General features: G+C 33.9%; 2 protein-coding genes across 11 annotated transcripts in view; one reads left to right on the top strand and one right to left on the bottom strand.

Annotated features, from left to right (window-relative positions):
- Positions 1 to 1,049: 1,049 nt before the first annotated feature.
- Positions 1,050 to 19,866, bottom strand: LOC111044158 ((Lyso)-N-acylphosphatidylethanolamine lipase). Of its 10 annotated transcripts, none has more exons than XM_022329233.2 (8): positions 19,547 to 19,866; positions 16,147 to 16,232; positions 11,546 to 11,752; positions 6,106 to 6,280; positions 5,410 to 5,564; positions 4,781 to 4,895; positions 2,197 to 2,383; positions 1,050 to 1,463 (listed from the first exon to the last, which is right to left on the bottom strand). In XM_022329233.2, the coding sequence occupies exons 2-8, from the start codon at positions 16,190 to 16,192 to the stop codon at positions 1,326 to 1,328; spliced, it is 1,023 nt and encodes a 340-aa protein (XP_022184925.1). In that variant the 5' UTR covers positions 16,193 to 16,232; positions 19,547 to 19,866; the 3' UTR covers positions 1,050 to 1,325. The 10 variants fall into 10 exon arrangements, with proteins under 10 accessions (XP_022184925.1, XP_039276977.1, XP_022184926.1 ...); XM_039421043.1 differs by having other exon boundaries at positions 19,511 to 19,812; XM_022329234.2 differs by having other exon boundaries at positions 19,466 to 19,794.
- A 28-nt stretch (positions 19,867 to 19,894) lies between these two features.
- Positions 19,895 to 24,148, top strand: part of LOC111044159 (transmembrane protein 214-A) — a 40,385-nt gene continuing 36,131 nt past the window's right edge. Inside the window, exons 1-2 of the mRNA XM_022329236.2 lie at positions 19,895 to 20,336; positions 23,414 to 23,607. Coding sequence (XP_022184928.2) covers positions 20,219 to 20,336; positions 23,414 to 23,607 — 312 coding nt within the window. The 5' untranslated portion in view covers positions 19,895 to 20,218. The remainder of the gene's footprint in view (positions 20,337 to 23,413; positions 23,608 to 24,148) is intronic.

Genomic DNA, 24,148 nt, shown 5'->3' with positions numbered 1-24,148 from the left:
CAATGAGCTCCCTTGTATTGAACAATTAGGCAGTTAGCACCTCTTGAAGAAACCTAGCCTTTTCTTCTAGAGTTCTAGTTCCTTCATCTGCTGAGATTTCCTCTTCAGTGTAGCTCCGGAATTTACCTTCTTCTCCTTTGTTGCCATGTGATCTTATATATCTATTATAGGAGTTCCTAGCTGAGAATCTAGTCCTGGAAACCCATCTATATCCATAAGAAGCAAGAGTTCTCAACTCAAAAAATATCACTACTTCAAATTCACTCAACAATTTAAAATAAGTTTTAAGCTGCGTACACTAGAGTTGTCAACTTATTTTTCAACAAATTCCGGTAATCTGTTGCCAATTTATTAAAAGCACAGCAATATTTTGTCGCTGTCAACTTGTGGGAATCCTTTTTTTCCCACTGTGTGAAAACATTGAGAAAGTTGCAAACAAAATGTTCTCTACAAATTCACTTCAACTTTATTCTCTGGGTAGAAAATTTACAAATTGTCTTTTTAGTAACTAGAAAGGGTTAATCTTGAAGCAAGCTGCACCAAAATTACCCAATTAAATTCAGAAGCTGTAAGATGACGTCATCTACCGAAGTCAATTAGAACCAATGAACAAATCTTACTTCAATGCAATTACGTCATCTTTCGATGGTTATAGTGGTATTAAAACATATCCTAACTGTGAGGGATATACGGAGCAGAGAAAAGTAGGGATACAGCGGCCGCGATGTTGTGCTGAAGCGGACACCGTTCTGTAGTTTTAAGTAGGTGTTACACCAAACACCTAATGATACGGATATCTAGTTTCCTCTCTGAAAGTACTGCATCGACTGAGCCTGTTTTGTTAACTTGTCAACCATGCTTGTGTCTATGACTATTCATCACTCCAATAGACTAAACTTGTACATCATCCCCCTCCATCTCTCTGCTACGCATATCCCTCCGAGTCGGAAGATGTTTTAATTCCACTATAATTAAATTGGATTCTAGTGCAATCAAAGGCAATCAAATCTTGATCAAAGGTAATCAAAGTCAAATAATTACATCCATCATACAACAAAATATTCAATATTACTTTTATAAACTATATACAATTTTAACAAGTAAAAATATCCAATTTCAACGTTTACTTGGTAAACATTTAATAAATACCTCTATCAATGATATTATTGCTAATACTATTACTCCTAATTATCAAGAAATGCAGAAGAATAATAATAATAGTATTTATTAACGAGGGCACTTTTGATAAATTCGGTGCGATTGGCATGGCATCTCCGTCACCTTAAATTAAATTCGAATACAAAACATTTTACAAACTAAAATACTCAATCAGAATCGACCTGGAGATTTCCTCTTCTAGTATCTTCATCACTTTTGTCAAATATTGCACATGCTTCGTTAACATATTTATTGAAAACATCGCATTTGTCAGCATAGACATGGTGTCCTGCTCCGGGTATCATCTACAAAAGACAAAGAGTACAAATAATGTTGCAGTATAATAATTAATATAACGATTCCTAATTTAATTTGCTATGGAATACTCGGAAGACTGAAAAAATGACAACTTAATAAATACCGTTGCTAGAAGGAAATTCAATGAACGCTGCTACCCAAAATTTATGCACGGGCGGGAATCAAACTCAACACCTCTTGATTGCCGGTCAAGTGCCCTAACCACTAAGCAAACAAAGAAATCTTCTGTAAAGTAGCATTCATTTTGAATAAGCCGAGTCGGCCAGGAATGAAGATCCGAGTAGAAGTAGTATATATATTGCATCTATTATTCACTTGCTGTTAAATCATAATAATATTATTTGAACAAAATTCCTAATTGATAATACTTTATTATATTCAGAATAATTTCGCGCCAGCAATTTGACAACAGGAAATTCTATGAACGCTGCTACACAAAAAGAATTTGTATTAACCGAGTGGAAATCGAACCCAGAACCTCTTAATTGCCGGTCAAGCGCCCTTCAAGATTCATTTAGGCCAAAAACATATGTTAGCCTGAAAAAGTAGCTACATTTTTCAATAAAAAATGTAATGGGGCGATCATGATGTTTCAGCAGTAAAATTTAATTCTAATAGAAAAAGTAGCTAAATCAATCGTACCTGAATGAAATAATCACGAATATTAGCGATAAAAGTGAAAGGCAGTATTTTTAAAATGAATGAATAACTAACTAATACCTGGACATTGACATAGCCCTCCTTTCTGCGTTCCCTGATTTTTTCTCCGGCCGAATTATCGATCCACGACCGACCGCCATACAGCAATGTGACTGGCACTTGCTTGTGAAGCAGGTGTATCCTTTTCAGCATCGGATTCTTGGCCCAACCCATGCCTGTCATCATAGAATGGAAAGCTCCTTCACCCCTGCAAATAATACAAAGTTGAATTAGATTTTGTATAGATAGATCTACAACATTTTAAAATTGGAATTTTTGAAATTATTTGATTTCGTATATTAAAAAATGTACTCTGATTATAGATATTGATATGCATTACTATGTATTATACAGGTGTCCCACGAAAGGTGTAACAGCTGAAGACCAAAGATTCTACATGAAATTTGAAACAAAAAAGGTTCAGTAATATCCAATATCAACCTTAGTTTTTGAGATACCTATTAGATTTTTCGAGAAGCGTCAAAATCTAATTATAAGGAATTTGTTGGAGAGAGGAAGAAATTACAATACGATTCAAATATTTTGTTCCTTTGTTTGACGTTTTTTAACTTTTTATAAGCGTTCAAACTTTTTTCAACTTTGAGAACTCCTAAAAAGGTTCAGAGACGTAAAACAAAATAATAAATTATATTAATATTATTGGAAATTTCTTCCTCTTTCCAACCATATCCTTAGAGTTCGATTTTGACTGATAGTTTTTCAGTTATTGATGGTTTCAAAAATGTCGATGTATCTCGAAAACTATGGTCGATATAAGAACATTTTATTGGACATTTTTTGTTACAAATTTCATGTAGAATCCATGGTCTTCGGCTGTTACACCTTTCGTGAGACACACTGTATAATATTATTTACAGAGGAGTCCAAGAAATGAATACAATCTTTGCAAGTGAATATCTTGGTACCGAACTAGCAGGCCGTTTCAGAACGCCGTACGAACCTTGAGCAAAATCTTTCGATAGAAATGTTTATCAATCTGTCCGTTTTAAACCGGCGTAGCATCGCGTCGCGTCAATGATGCTACATAATTCAATTTGGTTTTCAACTTATCTAAATTCGAAATTCCTAGTTTATATATATTTTTGACTCAAAATTGGACAAATCTTATGAAGTGATAAACATAACCTATTTTTGGACAATTTATATCCAAATTTGGGAATGGAACAGTTTTGGGCTTGAAGCCTCTTGTTCCTTTCCTAATCATTCATAGTTGAGAATTATATTGTAGCTATCAATGTATAAATAAATAATAAGCGTTTCCAATGCTGTTTCAATCGTAGCCACATAACTCGAGCAGCGCATGTGCTTTGAGCTAAACAATGACTCTCGAACACATCTTAAACTGTGATCAAATACAAAAAGATCTAAAACATAACTTTTGGTGTGAACTGTTCACAGCTTTTGTATTAATACTCTAGGATACTTGCTACATTGCCTTACTAAGCTATGGCAGTCTGAAACGCTTGAGTTTACGGTGGTCTGAAAAGTTTTCCATTCGAGCTACTCATGCTGCCACACTACCTTCTGACAAAACATCGAACTACAATACAAACTACAAAAGTTTAAAGTAAAATTCATAGCCGTACGCTAGATTTTCTGTTGACATTCACTGTAAAATGATGTAAACATCGTTTTGGACCCTTCTATATAATCACTTTTTCCCATTAAGAAGCAGTGTCCACATCCACAATGAATGTGATTTGAATTAATCGATTTATATTGATCCACGGTCCATGCATCTTTGCAGATTTGACATATTATTTTCAAATATTATTCAATAAACATCATCTGAACATGGATTACACATACTAGTCAATCAGTATTACAATCTGTGATATAAAATTATATTTGTTTTTTTATAAACTTGATTAGAACAGTCAAAACAAATAAAGGAATTTAAAGGAGAAAATGGATTTTTAAAACTCCATTTACTAACAACTTGCATATAGATAGATAATGATTCCACTTTAACCACTCTAAGCTGATGAAATATCATTGTAATGATAATCATAATATCGAGTAATCTGGCTGGCTGAGATTGGTGTATGGAGTGTTTAGGTTAATCAACTCCAAATTTTGCTGGATCAATTCCAGGAACTGATGACTTGATGACTTAGCAACGTAAGTCATGATGATTATAACGACCGTCATGTCGTTAACATTCAACTCTTTATGAATTGAGACTGCAAAGGAAAATTGCCTGTTAACATTCATGTCCCCATGACTTAACGACTCTCAAGTCGTCACGTCTGGAGACTGAAGAAAAATTGCCAGTTATTCATGTCCTTCCACACAGGACAACTACTATAAACTATTAAAACAAAATTGTACAGATTTCAATAATTCTACATTTAGAATGCACTCACACTCCGTTTAAATTGAAGACAGGTGTACAATATCGTAGTGAGTTGTCTCAATCGATATAAAAATTACAAACATCGAGTGATAACTCCTCTCAAAGATAATTTTGATTCTATCGGAACAGAAATTTACATAGCAGTTTCAAATCGTGTTAAATTTAGTAGAACATACTGGAATAAGACAATTTTTTAATGTATTATATTGAAGAATAAAGAATACTCACGATGGAGATTGTGCGTTACACTGAAATAAGTACTGGGAAACCAAGCTAGAGTCCGATAATACAGGAGAAAATTTCTTAACTAGATCGGGTCGCATTTTCTCTATCAAAGCTTGACCTGAAATTTCAATAACACAACATTAAATTATAAAAATTCTCTCTTCGATACAATGTGAATTTGATAAAATTGAAATAAAATATAAATAGATTGTAGACTAATATTTCGATAACCAGCAGTTATATCAAAATAGGTAGAACAATGCACGTTTGTGCTTTAGTAACAGTTTTACGATATTGTAAAACAAGAGATCTGAATGAATATTATTATTCATCAAATGAATAGGACCAAAAAGACATCCTTATTTCGGTCATTGTAATCTTATCTAAATTCGGGAGAGAAATAGCTCAATGTGATCTCATTTCTTTCTCTCCCGATCATTTTAATGATGTAAAAATTAAGAATAAAGAGTCATATCTTTATGAAATTTGATATCAAGATACAGACCTCCTCCTGAAAAGAGACAATTGAATATCGGCAAATACAACTTTTTGTGAATAGGATTTGATCGGCGACAAAATTTTATAAACCGTTTAATCATTTGAAACATGATGTTAGAGACTTGGTCACTTACCCCAAGGCCCAGCTGCTCTGATAGCCCAGAACGGATTGAAAGGCTGCATCAAGTAAGCTATGGCTCTCACAACAAACGGTATATTGTTCTTCAAAACTACATCGGCTGGCTTCTCGGGGAATCCCCATGGGTCTGCTAAAATTAGGTGATTCACTCTGAAACAAGAATATTGAGAGGTCGCAGAGATTGGCAAGTATCGAAGCAAAAAATTATGCAATAATCAGTATGTCAGCCGTCAATGCAATAATCAGTATGTCAGTATATCAATAATCAGCTTTGTCTGCCGACAGACAACGATATCAAACCAAGGTGCTGAGTTTATAACGTGAATCTTACAAGTATGACTTTAACAAACTACCTAAACATTTGTTCAGCTCGTGTAAGATAGACTTATACGTTTTTCTAGTAAGCAGACCCTATTATAGTATTCATGAATTTTTAAATTGTAAAATTGTAACAAGATAATATAATTAACTCAACTATAACTTTTTTTTTAATGTTAGCTTTACAATATTGAAATTTAAGTGATTCGTGATGTAATTTTTGTAATTCTGTTATGTATTTTGTGTTTGGAGAGTTGTTGACTTGACTAAATTTGATAGATGTCGATTTATGATTTAATTTGTTTATTAGAAAATCTTTTACAAACAAAATCAATCATTAGTTACAGAAAATTATTATGAAAATTGCTAATACCTTTCAGGGTGGTGAATCGCATAAGATGCAGCTAGGAATCCTCCCATACTGTGTCCTAGAAGGATGATCTTTTTCAATTGCATTTCTTGGCGCCATTCTTCTATTGATTTTACAAACTGTTGCTCAGCTTCCGTTGGATCAGCACTAAATAACGGTCTCGAACTTCTTCCGAATCCTGAAAATCAATAAAATTACCGGTATAGTACACACAATAAAGACAATGTTCAAAGACAAATTCGCTTCTACACTTACGGGATAGGAAATTCACGAATGACTCATAAATACGCCTGAAATACTGGACTGATTAACTTGACATTTTGCATATTGATTCTCAATTTACCGAGGATGATTATAGGCCTATTAAAAATTCTTCAAGATTTCAATAGGTCAATTTTTCAGTTTTTCAAATTTTTAATTAGACCCTTGCGGAGCACGGGTTACCTGCTAGTAGTACATAAAATAAATGTAGCCTTACGTATAGTCGTGTGTGAGTAAAACGTTAAGGCTGGTCACACACCGATTAGTCAAGACAAGACTAGTCACGTTTAGTCACAATACTTCACATAGTTGCTATGGAGTCAGTGTGTGTTGCGTCATAAGCAAGTTTAGTCACAATACTTCACATTGCTGCTTATGACGCAACACACACTGATTAGTCATTGCAATTAGACATGACCCCATAAACAACTATGTGAAGTATTGTGACTAAACGTGACTAGTCTTGTCTTGACTGACTGGTGTGTGCCCACCCTTAGTCTTCCTATCAAGTAGTAATAATACTAGTGAATAGATAATTACTTACATCTACTAGTATAATAATATTGCAGTTTTTATAAAACTAATGTTAACTAGTTTTTCTAATAGGTAACAATAATGTTTGAAAGGTGAGCTGCTCACTGTCATCCTTGCTTGGTCAACAGTACTGTAATGTGCTATGTTTAACCTATGAAGGCTATCGAGTAATATTTTTTCAATAAGGTATTTCCGTCTCAGGAAAACAAAAAAAACAAACCAATAATTATTGAAAAACAGAGAACAGCTAACATTTATGTCCTTTATTGCTTCAAATATATTTTGTAGATTGTGTAGAGAGAGTGAAAGAACTCTCTCTCAGAGAGTGAGATATTCATGAACTCTTTCTTATTGGAAGATACAAATGGACAGTTAGTTAGTTGACAAGGAAACAATGATGAGCCAAACCAAGCTGTAATTTACTAGTTAATCGACTAATTGAACACGTCGCACCGAAATGGTAAGTTATCTTGGAACGGACTACTGAATAGCTATAGAAGAGTTATAACACACCGTATAATCTTATACAAATTATTAACATTATTAAACAGATTAAATTATTGACAGAATGAGCAATAAAAATCTTCGACAATAGTGTTTCAACAGTTTTACATTTTTTACAGCTGAAGTATGAAAAATGGTCAATATAAAAAACCATGAGTGATCCGTCTGTTAAACGAGTTGACCGGGCAATCCAATTGTCTAATTTAATCAATGAAGGATTATTTTCAATCCCAAAATATTATTAATAATATTTATTAGTACAATATTTTATAGGATTTCATGAATTATTTAAAATTATAAGGAAACCCCTGCTTTGCGCCGGGGAAAATTTGGTGTTATAAAATAATGCAACCTTCTTATGTCCAGGAGACATAAAAATTGAATAATTATCTATTAATGCGTTGAAAATCACATGGATAATCTTCATGAGAGTTGAAAATTTTTAACAAAAAAATTAGTTTGATAGGTCTCGAACCCGCAACTTTTGATTCATTAACCGCCCGCGCTATCAACTTACAGAGTCACTTAGGCAGTGATTCTCAAAGTGTGGGGCGCGACCCCCAAGGGTGGCGCGATGAATGCTCAGGGGGGGCGCAAAGCTTGGTTGGAAAATGTTTTAAATTTACTTCTAGAATAATTACGATAAGCAATCTTTCTATTTTTAAAATCACATGTGAGTAATTTTTACTCATAAAATATTTATATCAACCATATTGTCAAATTCAAATTCCTCAATAAATAAGTGCTCCCTCAACGTGATAGGAAAAAAACCTGATTTCCAAGGTGACTTTGCGCTTACAATGAAGTTTGAAGAATATTCTCTTGCATCCTTCTGGATTGGTTTGCAAAAGGATCACCCAATTTTGAGTAAAAAGGCATTGAAGATATTGACTCCAATTGTTACAATTTATCCATGTGAAACTGGGTTTTCTGCTCTAGCTGCCATGAAAAATGAATATAGACCAAGACTGGATGTGACCCAGGAACGAGTAGCGTTATCGGAGCTGACACCTCGTTTCAACAAACTCTGTGCGAAAAAAACAAGCTCATCCTTCACACTGACGCTCTTTGTATTGTTAATTTCTATGAGAAACAAAAATAACAAATATGTATTATAGTACATATTCATAGCAGTAGTACCTGAATAAATTAATTATTGTTTGTATAGAATGTGTTGTTTTATTATGATTTAAACTATTGCAACATTGGGTTATGTATAGAATGAGCAAAAGTCAACTAATAAATATTGAGTAGTCTATGCTTATACATGTAGGGGGTCCGGCTTACAGATGAATTATGCAGGGGGGGGGGCTTGAAGTAAAAATTTTTAGAACCATTGACTTGGAGTATACCCTGTCTGGTTGGGCTTAATAGTTGCGTAAACTTTGAATCATGAATTGAATAAATTTGTTTTAATTATTAAATTAGAATGAATTGATTAATAACAATCAAAATACGCCTATGACCATCCTCGTAAATTCAGAATCTTCATGATTTGTAAAATTGCAATTCAGTAGTTCAATAGTTGAACATCAGTCCAGTAGTTCAGACTTGATGATGCGTCATTCGTTAATTTCTTATCCTGTATGTGTATAAGCCAATCCTTTTCTTCATAATAGTACTAACAGTAATATAACTTGACCTACGGAAATCTTTAAGAATTGAATATAGGCCTATATCCATCATCGGTAAATTAAAAATCTATATATGAATTAAAAATCTATATATGAATTTTTTCTAGTTAATCAGTCAAGTAATTCAGACGTGATTCATGTATTTCCTATCCTGTTCATTTAACATGAAACGGAAGGAAGTCGATTCCTTCCTTTATCTTATTATAGATAGGTAACTCTACTGTCGAACTCACTTTTCAATCAAACTTGATTTCTTTTTTGTAAAGTGCATTTTAGAAAGAGGTCGTTTCTAAAATGCACTTTACAAAAAAGAAATCAAGTTTGATTGAAAAGTGATTTTGATTCGATTGTCTTAATCGCCACGGCTGGCTCGGATGTAGTCCAATCTGGACGTCCAATTTTCTATTACTTTTTCCAACATTTGTGTCCATATATCGGCAATTACACTGCGAATGTTATCTTCCAAATGGTTTAGCGTTTCTGGCTTACCCGCATATACCAATGACTTTACATAGCCCCACAGTAAGTGGTCTAGCGGTGTTAAATCACAAGATCTTGGAGGCCAATTCACTGCTCCAAAACGTGAAATTAGCCGGCACCAAACGTGTTTTTCAATAAATCAATTGTGGCACGAGCTGTGTGATATGTTTCGCCGTCTTGTTGGAACCACAGCTCCTGAACATCATGGTTGTGTCAATTCAGGAATGAAAAAGTTAGTAATCTTCCATAAAGTGGATAGACACGTCATATCCAATTGCTGTGCTCGATGGCGGATGGACTCAATCGGGTCTTCCTCAATGCTACGCTCTACAGTAGCAATTATAGCTTCTTCAGTGGCTTCTTCACCGCTCCTCGGTGATGCGAGTTATCAATAAGAGTAAACGTGGTTCTAAAACGTCCCATAGTTAATCGAATTAATTGCTCTGATGGATTATTTTGTCGACGATAAAATAGATGTAAGGTGCGATAGGCCTAAGTATTCAGCATAGAACCATTATTTTCGAAATTAAATTGCACTATTCGCAAGCATTGTTCAGGGGTGAGTTTATTCATGATGAATTGCCAAAGAAAGCTGAGAATAAATCTTGAACAGTAATGCCAACTTAAAGTTCCATACCTCTAAAAATCACCCGTTATATAAATCGCCATTACAAATTAATAAGACATCAGAAAAAAATTACTAGCATTAATCATAGAAATAATATGTCTTAAATGACAATTAATTTCATGTGCACACGTCTACAAAATTTTGAGAGGTGTTCTAATTCCTCAAGCATAAACAAACCACGTACATTAAACGCCCTGAGAAAACAATATAACACATTTAATTGGCTCCACGTGAAATGCTTTACTTTACTTTATCCGTCCTGAGGCTGCAGGAGTCGTCATGATTTTTATAAGGATTATTCATTTATGTAGTAGTGTGGCCGGTATGTCAAATATACTCTGAGCTGTTTTACAAATACTCTCTTTCTTGAAATTGATTTTAGATTTTCAGGCAGCAAGTTGTAGAGAAAATACCCTGCATATGTTGGGGTTCTGCTATATTTTCTAAGTCGGTGTTGAGGTAGATTCAGTTTGTGTTGGTTTCAAAGGTTGTAGTTGTGAAAATCCGATCTCAGTGTGGGATTTGTCTCCTTCGCTTGCACTATTGATTCCAATATGTAGAGCAATATGACTGCCAGGATTTTGCTGCTCTTGAATAGGTCTCTGCAGTGCTCAATCCTATCCACTCCTAATACCGTTCTTATTGCTCATTTTTGGATTCTCCAGTATTATTTCAAGGTTAGTTTGTGCTGTTGAACCCCAAGCTGCAATGCTATAACGAAGGTGCGATGCGAATAGTGAATGATAGGCAATAAGGGCAGTGCCTTCATCTGAGATGTGTCGTATTCTTTGGATCACATAGGCTGCTGAGGATAATATCTTGCTAAAAGGTGGTCTATATGGTGCTGCTATGCTGGCTGTCTATTAGTATGCCAAGAAATGTTGTGGAGTTTTTTGTTATTATGTTGTCATCTATCTGTTCCGTTGCTGTGCCATTTCCTGTAGGTGTGAATTTGAGGTGGACTGTTTTGCTTTGTTCATAGTTAGTTGTAGTCTATTGCATATTGAGGTTACTATGTACTTCTATTGCCGGTTCAATATTAAATTTGTTATTGGTGTGGCCTTCTCAGATGGAATAAGTATTGTGGTGTCATCCGCAAACAAGATGCATTTTTCCTCACTCTGGAGTTCTTTTGGAAAGTCATTTATGTACACCAGGAAGAGCAGAGGGCCTAGTTTGGATCCATGAGGTACACCTCTGGTCACTGGGCGAAGTGAAGATTTGTAGGTAGTGGTGAAGTTGTTGTTATTATGGTCAATCTCCACATACTGCAGTCTTTCTGATATGTAGTTCTCGATCCATTCAAGCGCCTTACCCTCAATTTTCAACTTTTTAGTGAGTATAGTGAGATCGGACTCTGATCTCATTTCATAAATGCAATAAAATTGTTGATAACGTTTACCTAGTACGTCGATGGCATAGACGGGTCGTTCGGCGGCTAGAGCGTCGAGGTTGAGGCACCAGAGTGCGACACCGGAGCCAAGGCCATGCAGCAGCACCAGCGGTGTCTTTGCAGAGTCTGTGTTCAGCGAAATCGTCCATATCTTGTCAGCGGGTCCCACCACAGACCCGATATCCACGTACCATCCTTTGTATGCTGTTTTCAAACCTTCAACACGACAAAAAACTAGGTTCATTTCAAGCTCTATGTTTCAGAAAATGAAAATATTCAAATATTTAAAAATATAATTTCAAAAAATATAAATTTCAAAATATTCAAAACCACTTTTTGCTATTAGAAAAAAAGACTAGCAGTGAGATTTTTACAATAAATGAATTAATCACTCACTGTGACAGCGAGATATTTCGGCAGGTCCGCCATCTTCTTGGTTGTACTCAAAGACAAGTAGAAGGATAGGATGGCAATTTTTAGTGTGCTATTGGATTTGTTGTGGCTGAGAAGGTAACCAAAGAGGATGTGGGATTTGAAGTTGGTTTGTTCGTTTAATATACATTGTCTATTGCTTTCAAATTGGGTGTACATTTCAAATTGTTCTATTGTGTCTAGTTCTGGTCCTTGGTTTTTTATGTGTATGATTTGTAGATCGGTATTTATGTTTGTGTGTTCGTGATTTTCTTGTATTAGGTGGTCGGCAAATGCAGATCCTGTTTTTGTTTTGAGTCCTTGAATATGCTCCTTGTATCTTTGATTGAAAGAATGGCCTATCTGTCCGATGTGAAATTCATCACATTCAGAACGTTTTGTACTCCTGGGAGTTTGAGTTTTTTATTGTCCTGAATCTTTTCTCTCTTATTGATTTGCGTACATATTTTATTTCTTGTTCTAAATGCCACTTTATACCCAGATTTTCGAAACATACTTCCCATTCTGTTGGATTTGTTGTTTATTTATGTCAGTGTTATGCACTTTTCATTTTTGTCCTTTTCTTGTTTTTTATTTTTGATTTTTTGGAGTAGTTTGTCGATTGGGTTTTGTTGGTATCTATTTTGTTGAGCTAGATATTTAATGGTACTGAGTTCTGCTTTGTAGTGTTCAGGTGAGAGGGGGATGGTTTGAAGTTGGATGAGGCTGTTTCAACTGTCATATTGCTGAATTATTTGTAGCACAAAAACTGATAATTAAAACTATATTGAGCAAACCCAGGTTCTATCCAACGGATGTGGTTTTTAGTGATTTTGAGGTCATGACTATACGTCAATTATACATAAGACCCGTAATTGAGTATTTAATACAATATAGATCCGATTTTCCTCTCACATTAAACTCTACACTTAATTATTATAATCTAAGGGCCACTGCTGACAAATATGTAACCTATAACACTAATATTGAATGTATTAAGGAGGCAGTTAATTTACATAACTACTAAAATAATAAACCTTATTCCAAATCACTTTCTCATGGACAATAAGATCAGCGGAAAAATTAAAATGGATATAAAAAACTGGACATACAGTAATTACTTCTTCCATTTAGATATATGAGACTCAAGATTTCTGCTCCAGCATTGTTTTTTTTTTTTTCATTTTTCAGTGGACTCGCTTACCTTTATTTTGCGTACCTATTCCTCTGTTTTTCTTCCTTCCCCCCATTTCTCCTTTTTTTCCTCATCACTTCTCTTTTCTCTTCTTTGCCTGCCTATTACATGGGAAACCATAGTTGGCTAGGTATCTTCCTCTTTTTTTCTCTTCTCCAACACACCCAACCACAAAGCCCATGTTTTTTTATATTTGTAACATTTTATTGTATTTTATTTGTTTTGTAATTCTTTGTCATTTTGTTTTGTCTTGTTTTGTGTGTTTTAATAAATTGAAAAAAAAACATTGAAAAGTCTGTGTAGCATAGATAGGAAAGCTGAGTGTTTGTGTTGAACAGGATGATTTGAGGAGTTGTGAATAAGGGTGCCTGTCATGGTTGGCTTCCTGAAAATATTCCTTATTTGGCGGAGTTAGGACATTCAAGTCCTCTCTACCACTCAACCTCCAATATTGAAGTGGATAATAATCAGATTATGGATTAAAATAATAATATTTGAGTTACTTTAATTGGTGGAAAAGAACATTATCTAAAACAATTCATGCCAATCCCTAACCCCGACTTGAAATTAAAATCAAAATGAATCACTATTTACTCGCAGTACATCAGGTTGGCACTGAAAAATATGAATTAAGAATGACGATAAAAGTATTTCCATGGCTTTAATATATAGAAGGAAATATTGAGAACTGCCATTTACCCGCTGGTCATCGTAGAATTCACGCACACGTCTCAGGCTCAATTGCTACATCAAAGTCTACGTACTTTCCGGTTGTATTTTTTTGTAAGTCGTGAGTTTTTCTATAATGTATGGAATTATATTCATGTATTATTTGTTTAGTAAGATGATTCATGTGACCTTATCAAGTGATACAAGAGCTAGATACATCAAAATAAGAAAAGCTGGAATGGAGAGTAACTTTAGCAATATTTTATTTGTATTGAGTTATTTGCTATACGCTTCTAAGGCAGGATGGTTACAAAAATGAAGATTTGAAGTAGTGCTACACTAGTAATATTATCGTTAATAATTGACAGAATTTACACTTTCAATTTTTGTCAATAAATTTTCAAAATTTGTTTACATGTTTTTGGGTGTTAACAGTTATTGGTTTAAATTTGCCAACACTGCTGAATAAAACTGTGGAAGTTTCAAATACTGACTGTAGAACATTGTATTCAACGCATGGTGTAAAATAATCATTTTCCCTTGAAATGGATTTTTTTTTGAAAATATTGATTTGAGTCAGTATTCAACAGATTTTCTATTACTTTGTAACTACAGTAATGTACAGTATAACTTTGCATATAGGATATCATATCATATACTGACTTATTCAAACAAGTTAATGAATATTGATTCAATGAGAAAGAATCAATACAAACAAGAACTTTAGGTATTAACAGACTCGAACCCATTAATTGCATATTTACAAAGCATATCATGAACCACGTATCTGAATAATACAAAACCATTTGCAACAAACTTCAAACATATTATCACAACGCATGAGTGGGTCTTTTATTTGGAGAATGCAGCCTATTACATGTGATCTAGTCAAGAGAACAAATAAGATGAAACAAAAGAAAGATTTTCCGTAAATAATCACAAAGAACCTTTATTTGGAAAGAGAGAAATCCAAGATAAAGATAGAATAAATAAAGTAAAAATGCGAGAACAATGATAGGAATCAGTTTACTGTTTCTTTGTCCATATAACGTGTTAGGAGATAGAATTAAGTTATGACTAATAATACCAAAAGAGATTATTTTGCCATGCGTCATACTTACATATTTTTCAGGAAATTCACACATGAATATGTTGGACAATGATAAGCAAAGTAAATTTTGACTGAAAATAATAAATCTCAAAGAACTTCTCCAGATATAAATGAGTAAAACAAATCTTATTCTCATATAATTGAATGAAATGAATGGAAACTAGTTGGTTTCTATATATTTTTGTTTTATGTCGTTCATTTTAGAACTGAATAACTTTTAATTCGACAGAAAAGTGCATTAATAATGTTATTATTCAAGGTAGATTGGAAATTTAATAATAATGATATCATCGTTTTTAAAACGCAAGCTTTTAATTCTTAAGAATTTAAACAATATTCAAATAATATAAATCCAAATATATAAAATATAAATATAAATCCAAAATGCATAATCATTTTCTTCTAATAATTATTAGCGCCAAGAAAAACATAATTCCTGATATTTTAAATTTATGATCTATTTCTAGTCAATACTAATTTATATATTTATATATGGAACATAATAAAGATATCAATGCACAATGAGAAAAAACACTTTCAGACACTGATTGAACAATAATAACTAAGTTTGAAAATAGCTTTGTTGATAAAGTTTTCAGAATATTAATTATAAAAAATTTATTAATAAGAGAGTATCCAATTATTCCTCTTTATAGGTGAAATTTAAGAAAGATGAATAAATTGGGTGATTAATTTGTTCTATTTACTTGCTACATGGTTACTTCCTTGTGAAATTCACTTCAACTGTCAGCTTTGCTTTTAGAAAAACACATGGCTTTCATATAATACTGACAGTTTGAAGTAGATTTTACTAAAGTAGTTATATGATCAAAAAAACTCTTGACTATATTTTTATTAAGATCTGAGATAAACTTTGTAAACACAGCCAATTATCATATTTCTATTTTGAAACATTAAATTGGACTTGCGATTGGAAGTAGATAAACGTACTCATTCAAACCGGAAATATCTGTCAAGGTCTTCGGCGTCACTCTTCTGACCAAACAAATCACAGTAAGAGGAGATATACTCTAATCTATTTATCAAAGACAATTTTTTCTAATTTCCTAAGAATATTCTCAATATACTTTTTCAGACAATCTAAATCTTGGTACAAATACATTATTAAGCTATACAAATTATTATGAAAATAATATTTGGATAAATTTATTCAGACATAGACGCAAAAATAAGAATTAAGTTGCATTAGCAAATGATACTTACAAGACAAGATTTGTTTCTCAGCGGCCCTTAGAAGATTTGTAGACATTGGGCTCCACCAGGTCCAAATCCAGCCAAAAACACCAGAACTGAAAAAAATATTATATGGTTTTAACCTGAATTGGAATATACCAACAAACAGCCAACAAAGCAACATCATATAATTATATACATTATACATAATGATTGGTGTCTATATACAATATTGAAATTAAATCAATAATATTTTGAGGGTAGGTTAATTACATTATCATTGTTATTTAACTGTCATTTACCATTTCAGAAAATTTTTGCAGAGCAATCAATGCTCGGTTACTATCACAATTACGATAATTACTGAGTTACAATAATTATTGAAATTACAGAAGTGGAGTAAAATTTGAGATGATTCACTAAGTACATTTCAATAAAATGTCAATAGTCATTATTAAAAATGTTGATAATCAATGGTCATATCATGTTGCAATTTCATAGAATGATGTTATTAAAAATTTATATTCGACAAAAAAGAATAATTTAGTACATTGGGAGGTGGTCACTCTCAATCACGATATATAGAAGAAGACGGTAGGTGTCATCTAAATACCGTGCTCTCAATAACTAGATTGAATAGACGAACGTACTTTCTCTGGACATCCATCTAGATTATCTCTTCGTGAAGATCTCTACTAATCCTATAAAGTTTACTAAAATTTATAACTCTAAGTATTACAGAACAAGAAAAAATTATTAATGCATCGGAGATGAATAAGAAAATTTCAATTCCATCACTTGACCTATTTAGCTGACACACTAAACGATGGGAGAGACTCGCTAATAAAGGAGATAAATATTATTCAATTCCTATCTCGTTGACGGTCATAGTTGACGTGCATTGACTTTATCAAGGCATTCATAACTTCATATCATAATAATTAAAAACCGTTATTTTAACAGAATATACACAGATTGTCATTGCCCTAAGTGCAGTGTTGTTTTATTCAGTCAATATAAACATATTGATACGGTATATAAAAATATCGTATCCAAAGCTCAAATTGGATTTTAAAACAGATTTCAGATGTTCATAAGTTTCTTGATCTGTAGAGATTAAGGTACCAATGATATAAAGATAGTATCATGTATCCCAATATTTATTTTTTATAAGAGAGGTCTTGAACAGCTAAGCTGTTTCAAGCTAATCTTGTATGAAGAACAATCAAATCAATGTTAATTTATAATGCATATTATTGAGAAATAATCAGAGAACATACAATAAAAAGTCAAAATTGAATTTTATATATTTTTTGTAAGTTTAATAATATTGCGAAAACCAATCTCGTTGTTTTCATTCAATATGTATGATCCGTAATTTATATATATCAATATATCATTATTTATAGATATGTATAATATATCAATTCCAATTCAATCAATCATTGACTATCCTCATGCTGGATAGATTTCAATAGTAAAAGTCACCTTCACAACACACATGCGCATTGTTAAATACTATTAAAAATGGTACATGGTTGGAATCATTCAACAAATATTATCAAATTTTGAAAATCAATATTCATATTCAATTACATAATAAATACATCATCATTGAAATATTAGTGTAAAGCACAACCGTAATATGAATATATAAAAAACAACCGTAATATGCTCCTGGTACTTGTCCCCATATCTCAATATTAATAAATCAATGAATTTATTATGCAGGGCTACTCATTGTCTTATATAATATAATAAGGAAACGAATTGTCTTTTATACGTAAGGGATAGGAAATTCAAGAATGACCCATCATCAGTACTGAACTAATAATATCTGATTTAATTGTAATTTTGCATAGATTCTGAATTTACCAAGGATGGACAAAGTCTATTATATATCAATTCTAATCTGATAATTGAAACAAATTTATTTAATTTGTGATTCAAAGTTTATGTAGCCTAACTATAAAAGCCCAAACGAACAGGCTTATCTTTAAGTGACTCCGTAGCTTAGATGATGGCGCGCGCGCTGTTCATGAATCTAAGGTTGGAGGTTCAAGACCAATTATACTATTTTTTTTTGCTGGAAATTTTCAACTTTTAAAAAGATTATCTACGTAATTTTAAAGAAAATAATAAATAGTTATTAGTTTTTTTGAATTTACAACATTTTTTCCCAGTGCAAAGCACGGGCTACCCGCTAGTCATCAAATAAATTAACTTGTGTACCATTTTACTTACATTTTAATAGATACTAGGCTACCTACATGTTTTATTTTACTCAATTACTTGATAATGACATTATAATATAGCCTAGGTATGTGCCAATAGAAGAAGGTATAAGTTGAAGGATTCTTTAGTTGTTTTCATTTAAAAAATAATCATTATATATTCCAGTATAATTTTTATGTGATTAATTACATAGAGTTGAAACGTATACATATTTTATACAAACTTGAAAACTTGAATTTAGAAAATGCTAGCATAATATAACACAAATCATGCAGTTAAAATAGTTTAAATTGTACAACATGCAAATCTAGTGTTTCATTAATTTATTTTAATTTTTGAAGTGAAATGTAGTAAATAGAAGAACTACCGTATTACAATAGGCTGAATAAAAACAAACTGAACAATTATGAATTTTATATAGTTGTGAAACAAAACATAAATTTATCTATGATATATTAATTATAAATTATTATACTAAAAGTTACTTTCATTTTTTTAAAGTAGGTTGATATGCTTATTGAAGTTTAGATCGAAATTTGGATTGTATACTTGCAACAGCCTAGAAGATGAAGAGTAAAGTATCAGAGAATCTCTGATGTTAACAAAGGATTTGATAGTAGTCAACTAAAATGTCACCACCAAAAAGCAAGTAGTTATAGTGGTAGACTACTTTTTGCATAAATTTTATATGATAGCAGTATTCACTATTTAAGATTATACATTAAAATCCACTTTCTTATTTATGATATTTTAGAAAGACACTATTCAACCGCACTCTACCTACGGTTTGTAAGAATTCAATAAGCAATAAAGTCGAAAGAAGTTGACATCATCGCACATCATGAACAGTGACTAGATTTTTCTTGAATGAACTCAAAACTCAGCATACCTAGAGTGATTGACCTCATCCTCAGCCATGTATGTTTATATCAATTGAAAAATAAATATTAGGTTAAGAATTATACTAATGGATAAACACCAAAGGTTAAAGATAAAGATGAGCCGACGACTAGTAGATCTAGCCGAAGTAAGACTGGCTATCACACTATATCACACCAGTCAAGCAACACTGCAGGTTTAAACAAATCATTTAAACAAGAATTTAATTTAAGACCTTGAATTTGCAATGTTGTTCTGATAGTCATTTCAAACAATTCACCATTTTGAAAAAATGTTGCAGTCAGCTGCTACTTACTCCAAAAGTGGAGGTCGACATTGAATACTCAACACTCTACATTACTTTATCTGCAAGAAGTTGATTTCATAATGTACTCAGATAACCAGAGTCGATGTTTAGGAACTCGACAGAATTTTTATCAAAGTAAAGCAAACTTATATATTCGAAAACTGATCATCTATCAACAATAATTTATTAATACGTTGTTTCTTCAACGTAAGATCGAAAAATCGAATCGAAATCTAGCAGACGAAAAATCCTGAAGTGAATACAGATAATCAGCTGACAGGATAACAGATTAACAGCTGATCAATACTTGTATATAGCAGACTATAATAGCGCAATAATATTATTGAAATGTGCAGTTGGCAGCAACGTAGCGTCGTGTGATTCTAGTGGTCGTGGCATATCCGTTGATGTTTTGGTTTGATAAAATCTGGATCTTGATTGTTGAATCGGTTGATTTTGATTGTTGACGGTCTATTTCAACAATCTTGGAGTGTTGTGCTTGTGGATTTTCTGGAAGGATTGATTTTTATACTGTATTTTGTAGTATTTATTAATAGAATTATTTTATAACTCAGCTATTTATCGTTTTTATAGTAATCCTAGTTTTTTAAAGGTAGTGTGTATTGAATTTTCAACATTTTTAACTTGTAGACATTTCAATTTTGTGGAACTATTCTAGCTATGTCAGGCCAATGGGAAGTAGTTGGGAAAAATCGTAAGGATAAGAATAATGTGAAGAAACTATCCAAGAGTGAGAAGAAAAAGATTATAGATAATGCTCCTAAGGTTGAAGATTTGTGTAAGTATTTTTTCATTTTATCAGTGTCTTGGAATGCAACTATTCACTGAGTAGTATTATTTAGAATTCATAGTACTTGATGTCTGTGTCGTTGACTGGGGGTGCCAGATATACCGCGTCGTGCATCCAGCCGGGTCATCCGGCAGGAAAAAGCGTCTCTTTGTCCAGTTTAATGAGCGAGTATAAGGGCCGCTCAAGAAGTTGGGTTTTTAGGGCCTTCTTGAATCACTTGAGTTCTATTTCTTGAACATCGGTGGGAAGTTTGTTGAATATCTTCAATGTCGCTATCTGGAAGGAATATCTGGAATTTCCATTTTCCCTGCTGACCGTGTAGCCTATTGTTGTTGTGGACCTCATTTCTCCTTATTTGTTCATCATTCTTCTTCAAATGCATCAATGCAACGAAAATTTATATGGGCTGTACACTGTCATTATTTGAAGCTTTATAAACAGCGGCCTGCAATGTTCCAAATGATTGGAAAACGTTATTATTCTCAGCGCTTTTTTTTTTAATCAATAGCACATCCTTGCAATTATGAGTGTGTCCCCACATTAAGAGGCCATATGTGACATGTGTATGAAACAGTGCGTGATATAGGCTACTGTAAGCAGGTAGTTTGCAGAGACAATGTTCCTCAATTTAAGCAGCAGGTGAGTAATTCTGGACAACTTAATGCAGACATTACTTATGTTATCACTCCAACATAATTTGCTGTCAATCCAGAACCCGAGTAATCTCACTGGGGCAAAAACTCTAATATTAACCGTTAATAGACAGTTATGTTAATAAACCATGTGTGTTTTATAATGAAATCAAGTAGCTGAATTACCGGCAGCATTATTTAATTTTATTTCATCTAACGAATTCCCATTTAATTCTTTAACAAGCTACCCCTTCCCGCTAAATCTGATTTCACATCGCCGTAGCGTAATCTTAGCATCACCTAATGTTAATCAATCTATCCATTTCAAATCTAGGCCTATGTCGTAGCGTAGATTTGAAATTAGGAGAAACGACGGCTATGTATTTTATGACATATCAAACAACGATACAGTGGTGTGAAATCAGCTTATGCCGCTCCCCACTCTTACCAAGTAGTAACAAAAAATGACGATGAGCGCGAGAGTGTGGATGGCTACTATGCCACCGCTCGCCTTCATTCACTACCTCAGTAAACTACCTCTGTTTACGGAGGTAGTGTTTCATTCCACCCGTATAGATGTGTACAGCCAGCCGCTTTCCAAGCAACAGAACAAGTACGTCGCGGGGAAGATCGATTCCACTATACAGCTGTGCTGACCCAATGATAAAAACATTTGGGAGTCATTTATATATAGAAAACCTATATGAAGCTGAAATCTACATATCGACCCGACCATTTCGTTCTTACCCTAAAGTAGCCGCACCAGTAGTTAGCTCCTGGCAAGCGAGATTTAAACTCGTATTAAATTAAGCCATCAGTCTCGGCAACCAGTGGGTCACCAAGTGTCGCAGTGAGACGGGGGCATTAGTTCCTTTTGCGCTCATTACACTAGGGTAGTATCCAGAATATCTTGTATCCAGGTAGTATTAGATCTTGGCGACTCACTCGAGTTGCCAATCCGTTAGCAAATCCTGGTGTCTCACTGGTCTCTGAACTTATTCACACGTAGCCGCCAATGATTGCTCTCAGGGGAGTCACTGGTAAGACTGATGGCCAATTGTTATTGGAGCCTAAAGCTCACAAAACAACCTAACCTTAACCTTTTTAGTATGTCTTATACAGAGTGCGGCATCATAATTTCCTTGTTTGAAATGCTTACTATTCAGTTATTTGATGACATAGCGGAGTGTTTATAGTCACATACGGGAGGCGTGATTTTAAAGTTTTGTTTTTGCACAAGTCAGTCGCCATTATGCATTGGAACAGATTGCGCTCGCCATTGAGGCCTATCCTTCGAGTGGCTGTTCAGTTGTTGCAGCACAGCGCGCTTTACGGAATCGGTTTAATTTGGTCCGTGTTCCAGACCGGTAATAAATTGTTTCGTGGGCTACTACATTTAGAAAAATAGGTAGTGAAGAAAGACAAATAACTAAAGTTCCACGGCTCATTAGATCTCATGAAAACATCGAGACAGTAAGAGTTTCAATTTTTCCATCTCAAAGGCGTTCAGTACGAAAACATGCGTCAGCCCTTGGACTTTCTGAACGGTCTGTGAGAAGGGGTTTTCACAAAGACCTTCATTCCCATTCATACAAGATAGATATAATATACAAATGCCTGTTTCGAAGAAATACTTCCCAGAATGCTAATCCCAATTAGAGGAGTATGCAGTGGTCGGTTCCTTCTCCTGATTTGCCCATGTGTAATTTTTTTCTGTGGTTTTTTGGAATCCCATGTTCATAATATAACCGTTCAAAGACCCTTCAAGATATGAAGTACAACTTACAGGTGGAAATAGCCAGAATTACGCCTGTAATGCTTGAAAGGGTGATATCTAAAGGTGCGTACAGACTGTCGCTCTGCTCCGCAACCGAACGTCACTCCAGCAGAGCGATTGATGATCGACCGGGGAACAACAGTGGTTCGACCGGGGAACGCGAGAAGATCTAACATCTTCCGTAACGTTCATGATGGGTGCGTGGGCGGTGCGACTGTCGTTCGATGGAGGAACGAAGGCGGTACGAGGGAGGAGCGTGCTCGGTGCGGGTTGGAAGAGCGTATATGTGTACGCAGCTAAATACTAGAAATAGGTACTCCAAGTGTAACCAGAGTGGGGAACGTCACTTTCATTATATATACTCTTCAAAACAAGATGAAAAAAGTTTATGAGTATTAATTTCAATAGACTAGTTCAAATAAGAATAGGTCGTTTTTAATTTACTCAAATTACAATGATAAATTATCATTGCCGTGACAAAATTCATCAAATGTTAGCAACCGACGTTTGTAGAAAAGTTTTCAATGTTTCCGTTAAGAATAAATACCATCTTCACTTATAAATCACTTCACTCTACATCACATCCCTCTATTTCATTATTTTGTAAAGTAGTATGTTGGTTGTATGTAAGTTGACTTTTTAATTTCATTTCTCAGTGCCTCTATCACAAGTGAAAACGCTTTATTCCGCCTTGGACATCAATAAGGATGACGACAATAAGCCTGCCGAGAAATCAATCAAAACAAAAGAGAATGAAGCTAAGAAAGCCCAGGCAAAACAGCCCGACAAAAAGAAGGCGAAAGAACCGGTCGAGAAAGCGCCAAAAAGTTTGAAAAGTGCTGTAAATGCGGTAAGTTAACTCAATTTGTTTTCAAATATAAACTCACCAAGCTTGTGGTCGAATAACGTATAGTGCACAGTGCTCTTTAAATTGTTGCAAACATTATATCGTATAAATTCTAATAGAGAATAAAAACTAAATAGCCAGCCCCTATATAAAAATGAAAAACTTGAAACTAAATAGCAATTTTCTAATTAGAAGGAAGCGATTTAGTCGCGCTGATAAGCTATCGATACGTACAGTCTTACGCGCGTTTCTGGAACAAGGATTCATAAAATACGGTGATCGAGATCAAAGCGAGAGCTTGCCAAATGTTCCATTGTTGTGTTCATTGCGGAAGCTTGGCTTGTTCGTTGCGCGCGAACCGGAATTGTGCGACCCACAGTCATCTTGCGTTCCGTTTGTGTGTCGCGCAGCGCGTAAGTCTGTATGCACCTTCAGAGTGATCACTTTTAGGAGGAGCCGAACTCCTCTGAATACCATTTTAAAAAATAATTTCCCGGTGGCTCGGAACCCACCTAAAGATAAAGATCCACTCATCTCTCATCAT

The sequence above is a fragment of the Nilaparvata lugens genome, chromosome 2 (assembly GCF_014356525.2).
Source record: "Nilaparvata lugens isolate BPH chromosome 2, ASM1435652v1, whole genome shotgun sequence".
Taxonomy (NCBI): Eukaryota; Metazoa; Arthropoda; class Insecta; order Hemiptera; family Delphacidae; genus Nilaparvata; species Nilaparvata lugens.
The sequence above is the reverse complement of the archived record's forward strand: the minus strand, read 5'-3'. Positions and strand labels throughout refer to the sequence as shown.